General features: G+C 42.6%; 1 protein-coding gene across 1 annotated transcript in view; it reads right to left on the bottom strand.

The window, feature by feature from the left end:
• Positions 1-1081: 1081 nt before the first annotated feature.
• The window catches only part of ADGRL3 (adhesion G protein-coupled receptor L3), a 264971-nt gene continuing 247283 nt past the window's right edge, over positions 1082-18769 (bottom strand). Inside the window, exon 5 of the mRNA XM_035325512.1 lies at positions 1082-1139. Coding sequence (XP_035181403.1) covers positions 1097-1139 — 43 coding nt within the window. The 3' untranslated portion in view covers positions 1082-1096. The remainder of the gene's footprint in view (positions 1140-18769) is intronic.

The raw sequence follows: 18769 nt of genomic DNA, 5'->3' as shown, positions 1-18769 counted from the left end.
GTGTGGTTTTAACACCCATTCACTTTCTCTGTACAGCTGTTACCTAAAAGCTCATACCCTCTAGCTGGCAGCTCCCTGCGTTGACACAGTGCTGACTATGTTCCCCAAACAAAGTCTGCCCAAACCATTCTTGAGAGCATTAGTCCAAAGTGAACTCTGAGAAACCTCCTACCAGAGCACAGTTCAGGGCCGATGGACTTTTCCCTGAAGATTACATGACATGACATGCAATGCAAGGTACCACGTTGCTCCGATTTAATGAAAGGTGCAATGCCAAACCGGCCTGAACGCAAGATGCCAGTGTGAAGTGCTCTGAATCACACCTGTCGATGAAGTGGTAGCTTGCTGGCCCAGCCATTGTACACAGAACAGCTTTCAAAACAGGTAATTTATAGAAATTTATTCTATAAAACATCACACGTTATTTTCCCCATTTTACTAGCATACCAGTGTGAACATCAGGAATCATCCCACCCCTTCCGATGGCACACTACAGTTGCCATAGAGCAGACAGACCTACCAGTTCTAAGAAAACTGAAATGATGACTAGAGGACAGATGTTTTCAATTATGTTTTCAGGAATCTTACTCAGTCCTCTTTCCAACAAATGGCAATCGCACGCATCTTGCTCGTGCAAATGTGAATGCCCAGGATAAGGTTCTATGAACGACTATCATATTTTCTGGACTAGATTCTCCCAAGTGCTCGGCTCCTGTTTAGGCTTTTAAGTGAACCAGCCCATCTTTAAAGGGTCTGGCAGCCAGCAAAATAATAACTCACACTGTTATTCCCCAAGAAAGCTACTTTCCAAAATGACAAGCCTTACCCCTTTCAGTTGTCAAAACACAAGCACAAAGCCATACTACCATGCTTCGTCTGGAGCAGAGATTGTACTGACAGTAAATGCCAAATCCCTCAAAACTGGATAGTCACACGTATCGTCACTGGAAGCACATAGCACATAAAGTTGTTTTCATTTGGATTATTCATGGGCTCATGGCTATTTAAAAAACAAACAAGTCTGTCTTCCAGACGCTTCTTGAGCACACACCTCTTTTTAAGCAGGGGTCCATCCCACAGCCAACCACATCCTTAATTACTTCAGTATTTTCGTAAGTCGGATCATTCTGACACCAGGACTACAGAAATAGGGAATTAGTTGTTTTAAAAGGAGAGTCAGAATTAGTCTCAGCAGTGTGAATGAAACAGAGGTCTTACTAACGGTGAGAGCAGCTTGTTCACACAGAGTGAGCTGACTCAGGCTACAAAATCCATCTGAAACTCTAACCTCCCGCTTCACACAGGGCATTTTAACTCAGGTTGATGCTGTCCGTCCAGTTTTAATTGCCCTTTCTCTTTCATCTATTTACTCCCTCGATATTCCTTACTCTTTTAAATCCACACGCAATCCTTGCACGGCTTCTAACTCACACCCTTCAAAGCCTCCTCCCCGAGCAGTTTACCATGTGCCAGAGCTGACTGTGTGCATTTCAGCACTGAACACAGATGCAATGAGAAAGGCGATTTTACCCACAGCTCCTTGAGCATGTGAGGGAGCTTTCTTTTACCGTGAATGGTCTGTTGTCACCTTGGCTGCGATCCTCCATTAACGTGACTTGGGAGCTGGTGCTAAGCTGCAGCCTCTGCACTGCGACCCCCCTTTTTATTAGCTTTTTTTTTTTCCTTTTTTTTTTTTTTTTTTATTAGCTCTGCATCTCGACAAAATGACACAGAATATCTTCCTCAAGAATGAAAGCGATTTTCTAGCCTTTGATTGTTGAAAGCATGTTTGATAAATTGAATGAGAAGGCATAAAAAAAAAAAGGGGTGACCGAGAACAAGAGATGTTAACAATGGAGCTCTTATATGAGGAGGATTCAGGTCATCAATTTTCCCTCAGTATGAATCAAATACTGTTAACAACATGGAAGCGGCTCCACGATAAGACGCACAGACGCGCTCGAGAAATTTAATGCTTTGCCCCTCATCACAGAATTTACAGCATTTAATCGACCAAATGGAAAGGCAGAGGCTCTTATCAACTGGAAAGGGGAAGGCATGACAAGAGAACGGGCTGGGATAACGAATGCACAGTGAAGTCATAGGACTGCTTGTAAAGCCACTCCAGTGTCTCAGCGACACCGAGGTTCTCGCAGATAATTAAATTACATCTCCCCCATGGGCACAATCTAATTTGGGATATGATGGAAGGAAGGGACAACCTCCATTTTCTTCCATGCCCCAGAGGACGTGGAGCATTGCTGAGTTAGTTGCCTGACGATCCACATCAAAGTTTGCATCTGTATCAGCAAGCTCTTCTGCTTCTTACTTCTGCCTTCATCCGGAAGCTTTCCCTCTCACCTTCCTCCTCTCCAGACTCCTTTCCAAAATATTTTCCTTGAAATCTCTCTCAGTCATCATGCAGACTTCCATCCCTGCAGCCATCCCACTGAAGAGTGACCACGTTTGCCTGCCTCCGGGCTGTGGCCACTGCATGCCTCGATCTCTTGCCATTCTCTGAATTCAACTCACTAGTACGCAGTACATCACAGGTAACACCAGCAATGAAACCAACACAACCCCAAAACAACAGCAGAACAACCACCAGCACTGTACAAGATCATCCAGTCCTCCACAGACCCTTGTGCACATCTCTTCTACCCCAGAGGTGTTTCCAGTAGCTCGGGGGCTTGTTTCCATCTAAACTCCTCTAAGAGGCAGGAGCGAAAGAACTGCTTGGTATGGATGCAAACCCTTACGTGCAGAAAGATCTTTATTAAACAATGCAAAGGATGCAATGTTCAATTAAAATAAAAAATCTGCTAATACAGACACTGCCATTCTTCCCCATTACCTTTTTAATGGTAAGGGAAAGGATGCCAAGTGAGCTTTACAGATCATCCAATATGCTTCTGGCCTCTATCGATGTAACCATGTATTTTAATACACGAGAATGTCACGGACATGAAGTTTTCTAATATTTCTTGGAAACTGAATTTTACTTACTGTTCACAAGTAACCTGTCACATATAAATTAAAGCTGAAATTAATATATCGCACCCATTTCCACACCAAACAACCTGTGGGCAAAAAATTGAACAGAAATTGAAGGTTATTGGCAGTAATAGTTGCAAACAGCTGTCCAGGGGAGTTCTCTCTGCTCATAACATCCATCTAAACATTGATTCAGCACACAAAAGTCATCTTCAGTAATCTGAATTTGATCTGCTAGTACATTTATTTTGTATTTTTTATGTTAGTTGAATGAAACGGTCTTTTGGCTTCTGGAGAGCCGAGAGACAAATATATTCCTCTGGTAACTACGGCATCAGCCTCCCTCAACACATTCTTCCCAGGATTTCTGTGTTGACAAGTGTTTCATTCTTTCTATTGATCCAAAGCACACATAAAAATGGCTTGCAGAAGAGGAATTGCTCTGTTCTTACTTTGTTCAAGAGTTGCCGTTCCATAGGGCCCGAAACCTAGTGCCTTCAAATTACAGGGAAGTGCACCAAGTGCGATTTCCTGTCAGATGTGGCAGATTCCTGTCACAACCAGCTTTCCTGCCCATTCTGGTCTCTGTGCAGCAGGGCTCAGTAGCCACTTTTCTGTGGAGATCCCCAAACTCTCACGTGGCCACAGGGACCAGGCAAAGGTCTGGGAGAGGCTCCATGTGCACTGTGCCACTTGAGAGTGGTCGCAGTCAATGCTGCCGATAACCTTCCTTGATCACCTAGTACAAACTCATCATCTCTGGTATAGGAAGGATCCATCCTGGGTTCATGCATTTACTTACTCTATTTTTTTTTTAGAGTATTTACAACACTCTATTTCCAGGCATAGATGTAGACACAATCATTTCATCCCAGGGAAGACTACACGAATGGCATCAGCTCTCATTCCAAAAAGCAGAAGCTACTGCAAACCTCAACTGAGGGGAACTCTGTTTTCTTCAGGTTGTTTCCAAGAAAGCACACAAGAAAGAAAATTATATGAACCTCTAGAAATGCCAGAGGCTTCGACCATGGAACTCAGCACCCAATGCCCTGCGGAAATTTTCATTTGTCTGTCACGTATACAGACAACAGAGGTACACGCAGCCATGAAATACTGCTATTGCATCTTAATTGTTGACATGAGCAGGTATATGATTTCCTCTTTAGGACAAAAGAGAATGGGAATTATCCCAGCAATCCATTCACTGCATGTTTCTGGGTGGAATCAGGATGAAAGGTGGAGAGTTTGGAAATGAGCCCTTTTTCCCCTGTTGAGCTTGCCATGGGTGTGTGTGCACTGGAAAAGGGATCAAAGATCCCCACCATAGCATTATTTTGGCCTGTGTGCCTAGTAAATTGTACACTGGTTCTGTTTTACTGTGCAAGAGTGATGTAGGAAATAGAAAAAAAAAAAAAGGGAAAGAAAAAAAATAGAAAAGGAAGCAGCTCAAGTTTGGATTCTCTGTAAGTGTGACAACATTATCTGCAAGCAAACCACGTTTTATGATTTTCATGACTGGAGTGACAAATTCCTGACCATATTATTGCGGGTGTCATAGAGACAATTAAGCGATCACCCAGCGATACAGACTATCACACAAGCCTGCTGTCAGCAGCAATCAGAAGCATGAAGTACATCTGCAACAAAATGGATCAGCAGAAGCAGGATCAGCGACATCAATTCATTCTAAACAACTTACGGAAAAGTAAATGCCACAGACAGGCACAAAAATAGAGATCTTTCTACATTGAACGGGTATATATGCATTAAAAGCCCCAGAAGGTGTTTGCACTGAGAAAAGCAAAAGCACAGTGCTGGCAAGCCAGCCGGTTAGGACCACAGAAACTTCTGCCACTTGCCCCAAGGGTATCCAAGAGCTCTAACACAATATTAGGATGCCAGAAAAACAGAATAGGGAATAACATGATGTGTAATGTTATATCTGGTGAAACCTACTAAATCAGTGACAGCAGGGATCGGAGAGGAGAGAAGGGAAGAATTTGCCTTGAAGGAAAATTATACCACAACTGCCTGCTTCACAGTGTCCTGAGCACTGGTCTAGTTAAATCTCCATGAAATCAGTAGGGGATGCTGAATACTCTGGGTTTCAAAAATCGTTATAAAGATTAACATTTATAGTAATAGCATGCATTTGCATATACTGTAAGTGGAAAAGTCATTAGCAAATAGCACATGAGTTCAGACAAGACTCAGTCTAACAAACCCAGAAACCATTTCTCGCCTCTCTGCGTTAATTCTTGGTCCACAGTGTGCTGGACAATGACAAAGCACTGTACGGTTTTTAACCAGAGGATCAGTGGCACCACAGACAACATTCCAAGGCTTTCTTTGGAAATGGCCCTTTTTCCCCACCCCTGCTCCCCCCATTGTAATGTAAATTAAGTACTTTGCAGAGGTTTTGACTTCATAGAGAAGTTCCTATGGCTTTGAGTAGAAAGTTTTCCCGTACCTACAGCTTTGGCCTCCTTAAAGGTATGAGGAATAAAGATAGCCTGAGATAGAGCCCTACAGGATAAATTCATTCTGTCAGCACAACCAAGCTGGAGGAGCCAGGAGTATTCACTTTTCATGTTATTAACTCAATTAGCACGCAGTAACGACTGCTGTATGAATTGCACTGTACCTATGTGGATGTAAAATGCAGGCTCAAGGAGCCTTAAAATGCCCTTATAAATACAGCAAAAATAGACCAATAAAATATTTCGTAATGACTATTTATGTGTGTATAACAACTCATTATTTCAATTCTCCGCATCAGGGATTTCTTGTTTCTTTCCTCTACCCCTTAAATAAATCTAAATAAATTATACATTTAAAAACAGTCTATGCATCTATAACAACAGAAACAAATTTCATTTAACATCCAGCTGTCAAAGCCAACCCTTCTGTCACTCTTTATTCAAGTCTGTTTTACATAATTCATGTTGTCTTAATTATTTCCTTCTCTTTCTGGTTAGGATAGCACTTAAGGATGCGCCACTTACAGTGCAGTCGTTTCCTTTGGAGATGACATGACTGGGTGACACGATCACTTACAAAAAATTACACTGATGTTATAAAGTCTACAGGTGGGGAATTATGTATAGGCAGGGCCTATCAAGATAGGACATCAGTAGACCCGCATACTACAGCGATAAAAATAGCAGTGCATATGCATAATAGTGGGGTTTAACGCTGACACCCTGTGCTATTAATAGCCTTCCTTTTTGCTCCTTTAACTCCTTTACAAACAGAAGCTGATAGAGTTTATGGGAAGCAAATGAATAGAGCCCTAGATTGAATCAGATGGATTTTTTTTTTTTTTTTTTGGAAATGCCCCCAAACCATCCCCCCAAGTCTCAGCCAAGGTCCTCCCCATCCTCCACCACTCCATGCAATAGTCAGTTGGTAGGAGTTACAAACAGAGCTTTAGTCACATCTACACTAAACTATACTTAAAGCAATACACACATCACTCCAGAAATATCCTGTCCCATTTACACAGAATAAATAATTAAATTGTTTTAAAGTGGTCTGATTTGTGAATGCCTGGAGAGGCCTTCATTTGGCCACTAAATTTCAAGAAGCTATGTTCATCAGTTCAATATAGTTAACAATCATAAATCAACTTCCTCATCGTACATGACTAATGAATTTACTACATGATGAAAAAAGCCAATTCCTCAAATTAATGTTTCACTCGAAAATGTTCTTCATTCTCCCTACTGCCCTGCACTTCTTCCTTCCCTCTCCCTCCTCTCTGTGGGCTCCTGAAATCTGCAGCAGAAGATCTTCAAAAGTAATAGGCTGGATCCTGCAAAGATTTGCTCAGCAGACTAACCACTGCCCCTTAGGCAATGTTCTTGGTTAAACTGGACCACTGATGAAAAAAAAAAAAAAAAAAAAAAAAAAAGTTCTTTAAAATATTGCAGCCCTGCCAGAATCGGATCCAGGCTCTTGATATTCCAAAGCCCCACTAGAAACTTCAGTGACCACTGCACACACCGCCACCACTACAAACTCAACTGGCTTTGCTCCTTGTATATATAACCCTATTCTTTCCACCGTGCTCTGCTGCCCTGGTTGCTTTGCATCTCAAATTACTCAGAGCCTCAATGAAGCATGATCACTAACTCAAAGCTGAAATAAAATGGCAGGAACATCCCCCGTCTCACGGCTTTCATTATCCCTCAATGCAGCCCAAGGCCAGGAATACGAGCGTGGATTTATCTGTTTCTGATGGCCATATAGAGCCACAAGCACAGCCCAGCAGAACTCCGGGGTTTTGCCTCCCTGCATAGTGGAAAGATCAAAGGGAGTGAATGCTGTCAGAGGACAAAACCCTTATAAAATATTAACGCAAATCTGTAATAGCTGACTGTGCAACACCAAAGAAATTACCCTCTTCACCAGTTATGTGATACATCCACCAACACAGAGACTGATGTCAAATCTGTTTGGTGTCAAATCTGGATGCAAAGATTGCCTACCCATCCAGTGTTCATTATAATGCTGGTCATGGGAAATCACTGAACATGGAAACTGCCCTCCCTGGCACACACGGTGATATCCCTGCAGAAAGCATTTGCTGTTGCAGCAACACAAGGGCTGTATTGAACAATATAGAACCTCAGTGCTGGCAAATCGGGGTGATCTGACTACAGGTGGCAAAGTGCAGCTAACCTAGAGAAGTTCAGGACAGAAGTCCACATGGTCTAGTGAAAGTCCCTGCAACCACATCAAAAAGATACAAGGATTAATCAGAAATATGCAACAGCACGGGTTTCACAGTTTCAGAGAAAACATGGTGATCACCTGGGAGCAGAAGGACTCTGAGAAGCACCTAGCAAGAAAGAAGGAATCGAGCAGATATAAAGCCAGGATAAAATAGAAAACATTAAAAGCAAGAGTTATGGCTTCCTCCACTGTCTGATAATAATAATAAAGACTTTGGATAAATGGAAATTTTTATGATGGAAAAATTTAAGATGGAAAAATTTAAGATTATAAAAGCCAAAGGCTATATCCTTGAGCACATTATGGAGCTAGCTCCCTTGGACCCTATTTGTGAACCACGGTCTTACGCACCACAGGAAAAACAAGCAGATATGGTCACTGTGTCAATTCATAGATTTGCAGTCATAGAAGTCTGGAGGTGCTGAGCTGAAAGTCATGACACCTGCATGCGACAGCAATTTTTCAGCATTCCATGTGGTAGAGTAGCCCAAGTTTAACAGACATCCAGGGCACCTTACTTGCTTCACAGTTTGAAAGAAAAACAGATGACCAACAAATCACTGAAAGATACATAACCTAACAATCTGGATTTGCTAGCATGCTGCAGGACCTTTAGCGTCTTCTGAATGTTGATACTGGCTTTAATTCTCCTCTAAAGAGATATGCATTGCTTCCTGACTTTCAATCGTTCTACTCTTCGTGTAAGTGAAAGACACAAATCGTGAAGTTTCCTCTTCAAAGAGGCTGTCATTTGCTATTTTTCTGTGCACATGTTGCTGTACTTTCGTATGTGTACATTTCTCTCTACATATATGCAGTCATACAAGAAGTATATACAAACATGCCAAATATTGCACGTTAAAGAAATGCATATATTTAAAACATCATACTGTATATGGTCTATTATGGCAATAGCCATCTGGAAAGGAAAAAAGTAGAGAAGAAATAATTAAATGTAACCGTACTAGATTTTTATACTTCTGCCAACCTACAGGAAAAAAAAAAAAAATTACTTGCTACTTCTTGCTCTGTGAGCATATTAACCATTACTGCAACATTTTTTTCCACACAAAGACACTCAAGCTACATCATATGGCAACTAACTTCAGCAGATCAGTTTGCATGTAAGCATGTTTTTAACTGCCACTGAAGGTAGGACAGGACAACTCTCATCACCATTAAAAGACACAGCTCTGCCAATCTTGGTCTCTCTTTCAATAGAAAATCTATTTTGTGGTGTGTTCAAAACATCTTAGTACCATTTTGTTCTTGTTAAGCCCTCCCTGTGGTGGTTTTATGCAGCTAGGCAGCTGAACTCCACTACACCGCTCTCTCACTTCCCTTTCTCAAAGGAAAAAAGGAGAAAATACGCTGGAAAGGGCTCAAGGGTTGAGATAAGGGTTGATTCCTTCTTAGGCCTCAGTTTGACCAGCAGGGCCTTGCTCAGCCATCCCGGCTGTCTGCCCTCCCTGCCTGCTTCTTTATGTAGGCAGATGGAGAGCTCTTGTGCTCTACGGAAAACATTCTTAAAGAGTCTTCAGCTCTGCTCAGCTCCTTTGTCCCTAGGGACAGTGTTCCAGGGGATCTCAACTACTAGGTCTTTAAACAGCTTGAATTTTGCTCTTTGGATGTTCAGTGTCCTGACTTTGCTCTTTGCCAGGCCCGTATTCCTCAAGATCACAAACTCAACCAGGGCGTAGTGGCAGCAGCCCAGACTGCCTCCAGTCTTGACCTCTTTAATCAGCTCTTCCATGTTAGTGAGCACCAGGTCAAGTCATGCTTCTCCTCTGGTTGGTTTGTCTAATACCTGGACAAGGAAGTTATCCTCAATGCACCCTAGAAATCTTGTGGATTGCTTACAGCCCTGCTGCGTAGTTATCCCAGCAGACCTCAAAGATTATTCAACATTTACCTGTGGTCCTTATAGTCATGACTAAATACTCCGGCCATTTCAGCTGCCAGTGCTAAGCATGTCTTTAAATTAGTGCTGCAGCTACTGCTGCTTTGTTTCTCTTCTAGCTGAGCAACGCCAGACTGTAACCAAAGCCATGTATGTGTCCTGTAGATTGCCTCCTTTCTGTAAGATCCTTAATAAAATTTGTGATATTCAAAAAGTGTCAGGCTCTTGATTTCACATTCCTCTTCCACAGCTGCCGTATTCTTGCTGAAACAGTCTAGTGAAATTATGCATGGAAACTCTGCTGAGAATTTTCTTCATGGAAGAACAAAAAATGCCCGACATGCTCAGAATTCAGATCAGAACCAGAAGGGCCCTAATTCCATATACATGTTATCAATATGGTACACATTTGAAAATTGCACAGTACTTGCCAAACTTGAGGGTATGCCCCTGGGAGGAAGGGATTAAGATGCAACCTTTGGTCAAAAGCAGGGTACACAATCAGGATTTCCCATACCGACACTGAGGAAATTAAATTCATGGTGGAGATGTTCAGCTCCTAAAATGCAAGGAAACACTGGAAGAAACTAACGTGATTAAAAAACATGAATTAATTCTTTTATGCAGGAGAGCCCAAAAACACAGATTTGGCAGGAACACTCCATAAACTCACTTATTTATTCATTCATTTTAGTGGCCATGCTCTACTTTGTGAATTATTACTGATAATTCAAGCGGACATGTAAAAATGAACTCGGCTCCCACATATTTCAATGCATATTATGGAGTCTCAAAAAGCATAGTCTTTCACTATAGTAATAGTCTCTAAGTGTGCATATCTGTGTACATCTCCAAAGGTGACAGCTGAAAAGGGGGATATTTGTTGCTAATTTCTTAATTATACTTTTTTTCCCCTCAGTGCATTAATTTGGCAATTAAAGGTTTCTGCTCTCACTGAAGGGTGAGACAACAGAGCCTACTGGAGCCCTGATTTTTGGCACCACCTCACTCCTGCTTTCTGCTTGAGGCTGCTTCCCCTCTGACTGATTCTTAATTTGAATGAGATTTCACTGAAGACTGTATCAGAACTGCAGCAAGCTAATCTTATTAAACCACACGAGTTTAAAAACTCAGAGCTTGATGTCAGGCAGGCTGTTTCCAAATTGGTATACTTAAGATCCAAATTAGATCATGAGTGAAATATTAAAAGGCACTAGAGCCACTTAAGAGTGAACTTCCATTTCCAAAAGAAATTTCTGGACACTGGGAACCTGGGACTCATGCCAGTTCAGTGGGAGTCAGGCTCCTGGCTGCACTGAGTTCTTTTAAGTGTTTTAACTCTTAAAATTTAAGCTATTGAGAAAGGCTGTTAAGACAACAAAGGACGTTATTTCACTTTCTCAGTACCAGCACAAATACATGGGCCTTCCCAGAGGTACTCCCACCCAAAGCCTCCTGATAAAATACACCTTAGGGGAACACGATGTTAATTGAAACTGAGCCTATAAGCAGATGCAATGAGATGTCTTCTGAGAAATGTAAAATAAACTTTTCATCCTCTTCCTTCCGCTCCCTTTGCTCTTCTGGTTGTTAACTTATTGACAACTTCGGTTTCAATTCAGCCATCTCTGGATACAGAAGACTGCAGTAATTAGAACTGGGGGAAGTGACGACAGTAGGATGCCACCCACCCTTGGCTTGCAAAGCTGCTCACACATGCGGTTTGCAGGGAAGGAGATGGCTGCCTACGCACCTGTATGTCCCATCAGCCTCCAGCTACTCAGAGAGATGACCCATCAGGTGTCATCACTCTTTGGCCGTGATCCAGACAAAAACAAAAAACAAAAAAAAAAAAAACAACAAAACAAAACAAAACAACAACAACAACAAAAAACCTTGCAGCGATCGCCTTAAGCTCTTTTACCTCTGCATCGACTTCAAACAGCTCCTTTCACACATGCAGAGTTATACAAGCACATGAGTGTTTTCTGGATCACAACCCAACACATCAGGCATTAGCTTGCATTGTTTGATGCCTGACTTTAACTCTTTACATCTAACTACAAGTGCAACTAATCAACTGAAATTGATTTTCCAGAGCTCGGTCTAATCCGCTGCATTGAAGGTGACCTATATTCTCTGTGTATACATGCAGTTAGGGTTTCTGGTTGATCTTTTGTTTTGTTTTTGTTAAGGTCTCTTGAATATTATATGTCTGTGTTTAGCTCTCTGCAGCTTTGCCAGTAATTCAGAAGGATGCCAAGGAACACTTCTGACACAGGCACATTTCAGAGGGATTTCTTCCCTGCTCCTACAAATGCCAACAGTGAAAAATCACTCATCTGTTTTTGCACAGTCAACGCTCAAGTACCCAGCAGAAGATTATTCAAGGTACTAACTTGAGCACACACCCTGGTCCACCAGCTTTCCAAGTGGCCAAAAGAGCTGATCGTTATCAGGAACAGAACAGACATCTGGGGGAGGGACATTATTGTATCTGTGTGGTTTGTAATACTGAGTCAAATGAGACTTCCTGCGTAATTCAAAGCCACGTGAGGAAGAGAGGAAGCAGGCTTTCCCAGGAGGCCTCAAAATCTTGTATTTATCACAATTTTTTCTCCCCATCTCTGTCAGTTTGCTTGTGCTTAAGATAAAGAAAACCTTCATCATATGAGTAGCCTTCACAGGAAAAAAAAAACGGGGGGGGGGGCCCCCAATGAGTGCAAGTAATAAAAATAATATTTTGCCTTTCTATGGGTAGATGATGCAGCCCAAACTGGAACGCAGTGTACAGCACAGCTCATCTTGTCTCAAACATGGCAAGGCAGAATTAAAGGGCCTTCAGAGATAAACAAGGCAACCTTCACACACTCCTGAGAAAACCAAAAACAACTCCCCTAAATAAGGATTTGAAAGATCACAACTTTCTCACTTGGAAAGAAGACATTAGAAGTAATACGACAAATACATACAAGCTCATGAATGGAAATGGAAGAGGTAGCTCAGGTACCTATGTCTTCAGTATGAGGGCACAAGATGAGGAGGCCAGCAATGGAATTAAAACCTGACAACACCAATCCTTTTTTTCACATATTAAGCTATTATCCTGCTGGACATAGAGCTCCTGGAGAGTCAAGACCAGGGACATAACGAAATTCAGAAAGGCTCTGGGCATTTGTGTGGATATCAAGAATACCCAGCAATTAGAGTTAATGCTAACAAAGAAAATCTAGAAAGGATATGAAAAAGGTCTTGGGCATTTGGGTGAAAACCCCTCTCAAACTACAAAGGATTGGGATGAAAGGAGGTGTGGGGGCAGAGATGGTCCGTGTACCTGCCCACAAAGGGATGCCATGTCTTGCCCCACGAAGCAGGCAAGATTGGGCCTTGCAGGGCACTAGGGCAGACCAGTGACTGCACAGGGAAACCCTCTTCTCTTTCTGGCTTATTTTCTTCCAGCCAGCTCCAAATCCCCCCTTCATCCCTTGCATTAGTTTTATAGCTTTGTACATTTCTCTTGCCCATAACTCCATCTCCTATTCCTCATGGTGTCTCTGCAATAAAGTTCTTCCTTCTTTGTCACCAGTCCTACTCTGAGTAAAAGCCTGTAATATACTGCCTACTACGAACTGCAACACTTGGTAACAGACTGAATGCTGAGGCCGTAATTCAGTCCAGAGGCTCTACTACTGCCCATAAACTACTTGCTGTCTCCCAGTTTACGATGTCAGCAGGACTCCAGCTGAATTAAGGCTTCTACTGTATATAACCGACACCAATGCATTATCTTATGCATAATGCATAGAAGATGGCTCTAATCATAAATCCCACATCCTGCCCTTCTTTTACATCACAGATGCGGCATGGCATCTCGTACGCTCTGCTTACTGATACATAAAATCCTTCTCCTGAATCATAAAGGCAGCAGAACCTTTTCTTGGGTCACTGCTTCCAATAAAAGCCTTTCATTCCCTCTTTTCCCCAAAGAGATTGAAATAAACTTCAGATCATCCCACCAGCAAAACTCGCGCTTAAATTTTGGGACCACATTGAACTGCCGATCCAGGAACCCTGCCTGCAGCAGGCCATATTTCTGACACTGGCAAGTGAAGGATTTGTGCCCAACAGCCATCTTTTGCCTGCTTGGGTCTCCTCATCACGCAGGCAAACACACTGAAGCTTCACAAGCATTTGGTATCAGCAGAGTGATCACAGAAAATGCAAAGCCCTGTGGTGGCTGCCAAACTGCTGGTGTGCGAAGGTGAGAGTAAGGTCTGCAGAAAGCATCTGCAGTCCTGCAGAGACATGCAGAAATCCCAGTCACCCACACAGAGAGGGTGAGGTATATGGCCATTGCTGGTTTTACCCATTTGAGAATGGAATATAGAGCTAAAGCGCCAAACAGTCCAAAAATGATGCAGTCAAAAAATCTACTGAATAAAAGCTTTGAAATATCCTAGGGAATTGACAAACCCATGTGTATAAACCCAATTTTGACCTCAGGAATAGACTGAGGTTTTTTTTTTTTTTTTTTTTTTTTTTTTTTTTTACCAAAAACAAGCAAACAAAACAAGAAACCAAACCAACCAATCAACCAAAAAACCTACGCAACCAACCAACCAAAAAAAAACCAAACCCCAAACCACCACCAAAGCAAGACAAAACATGATATAGATACTTTAAAGTCATCCTACATCTCAACCCTTTAGCCATTATTTCTAGCTAGAAGACAAAACGAAGAAGGACCCCCCATTTTTCTTTCTGCTCCAGCTAAGCTATTTCTTTGCTGTTTTAAGATAGTATAAGTCTGTTTAACCTGAAACAAACAAACAACAAAAACCTTACACAGTGTTTTGCAATGCTCCAAATCTATCTAATCTTGTTGACCAAAAGAGCAGCCATCTGAAGACCAGGCCCTGTGACGGCCTCGTTAAGACTGGCACATTCAGGTAGGTTAAAGATGGAGGAAGACTGAGCAGAAACATCTCAGTGCTCATCACTTCAGCAATTTCGGTGCTACGGTCAGGATGAAGGTGCCTGAATTCAGAATTTGCACTTTGGGCACCTGAGATAATCATATAGAACCTATTTCAGCAATAGGGGAGAACTGTACCTGAGGGCCTAGAGCAGCACATTCCTGCACTGCCCTCCTTGCAGTTACAGGAAGGCTTTCTGTGTGCTTGCACCCACCTCCTGCAACGTGGTAATGCATGCAGTGCACGTCTCAACTGGCAGACTCCACTGTCAGCAACATCTCCATCTCTGCTCAACGGCTCCTCCCCGGGTACAAATTAGTAGCTGTTCTCAACAAGCCTCAAATGTTTAGAAAAAAACAGATGACAGGAGCACATTTCTCATAGGTCTTCTCCCACCGGCAAGAGCTACACGCGGCAGGCTGCCAAGGGTTAGCTCGTCCCTTCCCTCTGACAGGCTTGAGCCGGCCACTTTCACACTAGCAGAGTAATGGATGGAGTAACAAACCTGGATTTTCCCTGCACAGATTCCAGCACCTGGTACGTTCAGCAGTTGTGAGGCCTCTTCAAGCCATGAGTTACCCAAGATTATCCTACGTCTTCCATCTGTCGGTTCAGGCCAGGGGATGGTGGGGGGAACAATCGAAAAATAGAAAAACTGGCAAACTGAAACAGCCTTAGAACAGTTGCCTGGTGTTTTGCCAGCTCAGGCCTCTATTTCTTCAAACAGTAGCACGTTGAAGTCACGTCTTAACATCAACCAAAAACCAACAGCCACTGCACACTGCGACTGTCTGCTATTTCTTTATTTTTTAAGTGGGGTGTTTTATAGCTGGTCATGGCTACCAATTGGTACCTGGGGAAGCCTAGGGCATTACTTTTGATCTACAGAGCCTTCCATGGTTTGGAACCTAATTACCTTCCGAAACTACTACCTTCTCCTCATCTGTTACCATGGCAGCTGCAATCAGCAGAGATGCTGGGGCTGACAAGCCCTGATTTACTGGGATACCAGGGCAATTCCAGGGGGCTGTCGTTTGCAGAATTTACTCCTGCTTGGTCTGACAGCATTTTCAAGAAAGGAAGAGGTAGGATAAATTAAGACTGTACAGGCTGGGAAGTAGCGATCATTTTCAGAGTGATTCAACAGTTCAGTGCACACTGCTCCACTAGCATTTGATTTTTATTTTTTTTTCTCCTCTTAGGAATAGTGTACGTGCCCTTGTCCCAGGGTCAAGGTGCAGAAGAGATTAGTAGACTTTGCTTCATTTTAATCTATCTTCCTGCACAGCGAGAAAATAGATTGCTTAACCAAGTGGTAAGGTTTGTTTTCTAGGATTTAAAGTCAGAATCTGATGAACATGAGCTTCGGTATCCCCTGTTCATTTCTACTGGTTACAGAAAACACTGCTTTAACTGAAACATTAGTATTTTTCCATATTGATGCTTTTCATATGGTGATCTCAAAGCGCCAGACTCATGCTTCCCAGTGAGAGAAAAGCCTAGCTTCCCACTGCAACATCTCAGTTCTTCAGAAATGCACTTCCCATGCCATCTGTGTAATCACAAATTTAGAAAAATGAGTAGTGTCTTGGCAGTCTTCACAAAATGTACTCAGGATGCAGGGGAAGGCGGAGGGGTTCCTATCAAATGGGGCATTCTGCATCTGAGTCAGAGGTGATGACGACGTCTAAGCAAGGTGGTGTTTTCTGAGAAATACGCCATCCATTTTTTAGGGCCTGACACAAGAGTGCTGCAATTCAGCTGAAATCTGCTCGTTCGGTCCTACTGATGGCCTTGTAATCACATCACAAGGCAGAGCCTCCAGGTCTGCAGTTCTCCTTGTCCTGCACATCTTCTGCATGCTTAACAGAACAAGCTACTTTACATAAAAGGTTCTAGGAGAACATCCCAAAATTGGCACGATCAAAACCAGGAGACACTTTAGGAATGATTAACGTGAATTATTCTACCTGTAAAACAGAGATAACCCAGCCTCTTTATTTCCTAAGACAAGAGTAGATCACTGGCATTTGAGAAGCGTCTTGAAAATCGCAGGTGCTGATAGCATCAATAACAGCATGCTACGAGATGCAATATTATTACAATAATAATGACAGTCGTTTCAGACTCTTGCATTTTTCAGGTCATCAACCAAAAACATTAACAAAACACAGCCCTTCAGGAGATGAAAAATCTTTGCAATGTAATGCAAGCTGGTTCGTACAATCTTCTTCTCCCCCACCCTGTGCAAAGTGCCTGCCAGCATCCTTCCAGCTCCCAGGGAAATTAGAAGTGCCCCTCCTCACATAAAAGAATCAGGCCCTCTTGTGGAGCGAAATGCTTCACTGGAAGCCAGAGAGCATCTAGGAGCTGACAACACTTACGCTCTTGATTTCACTGACTTTCTTTGTTGTTGTTGTTGTTGTTTTCTTTTCTTTTCTTTTTAATATTCTAGGTCTTGACTTAGACTCTTCATCAGCAATCAGCAATGCCACCACAAAAACCACAGGGACCAAACCATGCATCTTAGACTTGAACCTAAAGGAAACTACCTCAGCTATCGAACTGCAGCTCAGCAACTAGAAATTTTCTCTCTGCTCAGCCAACGGAGGTAAAATGCAATGCCCACTTGCAAGGCCCAGACTCTGCACCGTGCCAGGGGACTTTGCCGAGGGGGCAAATGGCAGCACGAACAGCCATAGTAGAGTAGATGGTACTCAGCTCTGTGGGGGGAGCTGTACCTTTCTCTACCCACTACCATGGCAAAAAAATGGGACTTGCACAAGCTGTGCAAGGACTTGTGCAAGTGGTCCCCTTGGCATACTGAGCTCTGAGTTTCTGAGATACAAGAGAGTTCCCTCACAAGAGCTTTCCATATTTTCTACCTTCAAAAATGTGAAAAGCGAGAAAGAATTTGCCTTTGATTTTGGGAACAGATGTTAAGACCTGTGAATATTTCTCCCCTGGCTCCTCTGTTACACCTGCTGGTTTTGTCTCATTCCTCTCTCCTTCTTCCTCCCCTTCCTCCAGCTTAAGAGCAACAGACAACAGCTGGGGTCGAGAAGGATCACTTTTTTCCTCATATCTAGAAAGCAACAAGGAAGCTTTGAACTTGCCTTTAAGGCAAAAACTACAATTGTCTTGTGTGTATGTGTGTATTCAGACTTTCCCCCTCATTTCAAGGTTAAAGCCGTCAGGAAAGGACAAAAAGCTCAATAAAACGGTCTGTTTTATATTACCAAGTTAAAAACAAAGGTGGTACTAATAGCAGTTCCGCGAACATCCACGTGAAGCCTGATCCACCCACCATCTGCCTTCCATTGGCTTTACCTCAGGAAACTACATGGGCAGATCTTCACTCAACAAAACACTTCAGCATGTGCCCAAGAAGAAGCACATGCTGACACGTGTGTCCGAATCATGGAGGAGGCAAATAAATGTTTAACTCCCTTGCCTGAGCTGAAGCCTTGAATTTTTGGGTCAGTTTTAGCCAGTGACTGGCTCCAAAGACTAGTGAAACCACGAGCACGCAAAAAGAGCCACAGTGGTTTTATCTTTCTGGGACACGTATTTCCTTGGTGGAAAGCATCCTCAAGAAATGCAAGAGAGAATGCTGAAAGCAATTATTATTATTATTATTATTGATAGAGTAAATGACAGCGCTAACATTTATAAACACAAAAGCATTTCTTATGGGAATAGGAGGCTGCTCTTCCCTATTGTTTGAGAAGGACTCTCGCTGTCTGAATGGATGACACGTTAACTTTGTGGCATGGCTGCTCAAGGGAGAACATGGTGAAGTCTCCCATGGCACTGTACGCACAGTTTACAATGGGCCTGGTTAGAATTTGTTTGTTACAGTCCTCAGAAAGACATTTCTCCAAAGCAAACATGCTATGAAATAATTTTTCTCTAATTATATCAGAATAACTTCAGTCCATAAAGCACTCTTCCTGAGCTTTTATGGGCAGCTGTTGCTCTCACACTGGAAGGAAGAGCCAGCAAGTTTGAAAACAAAATAGACCACAGAGATTTAATTTCCTATAAAATAGCTCCCTACAAGCTGTTTAAACTTTCTTTACTTAGAGAAATACTCTGAAGATTTCAGAGATTTTCAGGGCAACAGTTGCAGTAAGAACTCCTTGTGTTCTCACTGCTC

The sequence above is a fragment of the Oxyura jamaicensis genome, chromosome 4 (assembly GCF_011077185.1).
Source record: "Oxyura jamaicensis isolate SHBP4307 breed ruddy duck chromosome 4, BPBGC_Ojam_1.0, whole genome shotgun sequence".
NCBI lineage: Eukaryota > Metazoa > Chordata > Aves > Anseriformes > Anatidae > Oxyura > Oxyura jamaicensis.
The sequence above is the reverse complement of the archived record's forward strand: the minus strand, read 5'-3'. Positions and strand labels throughout refer to the sequence as shown.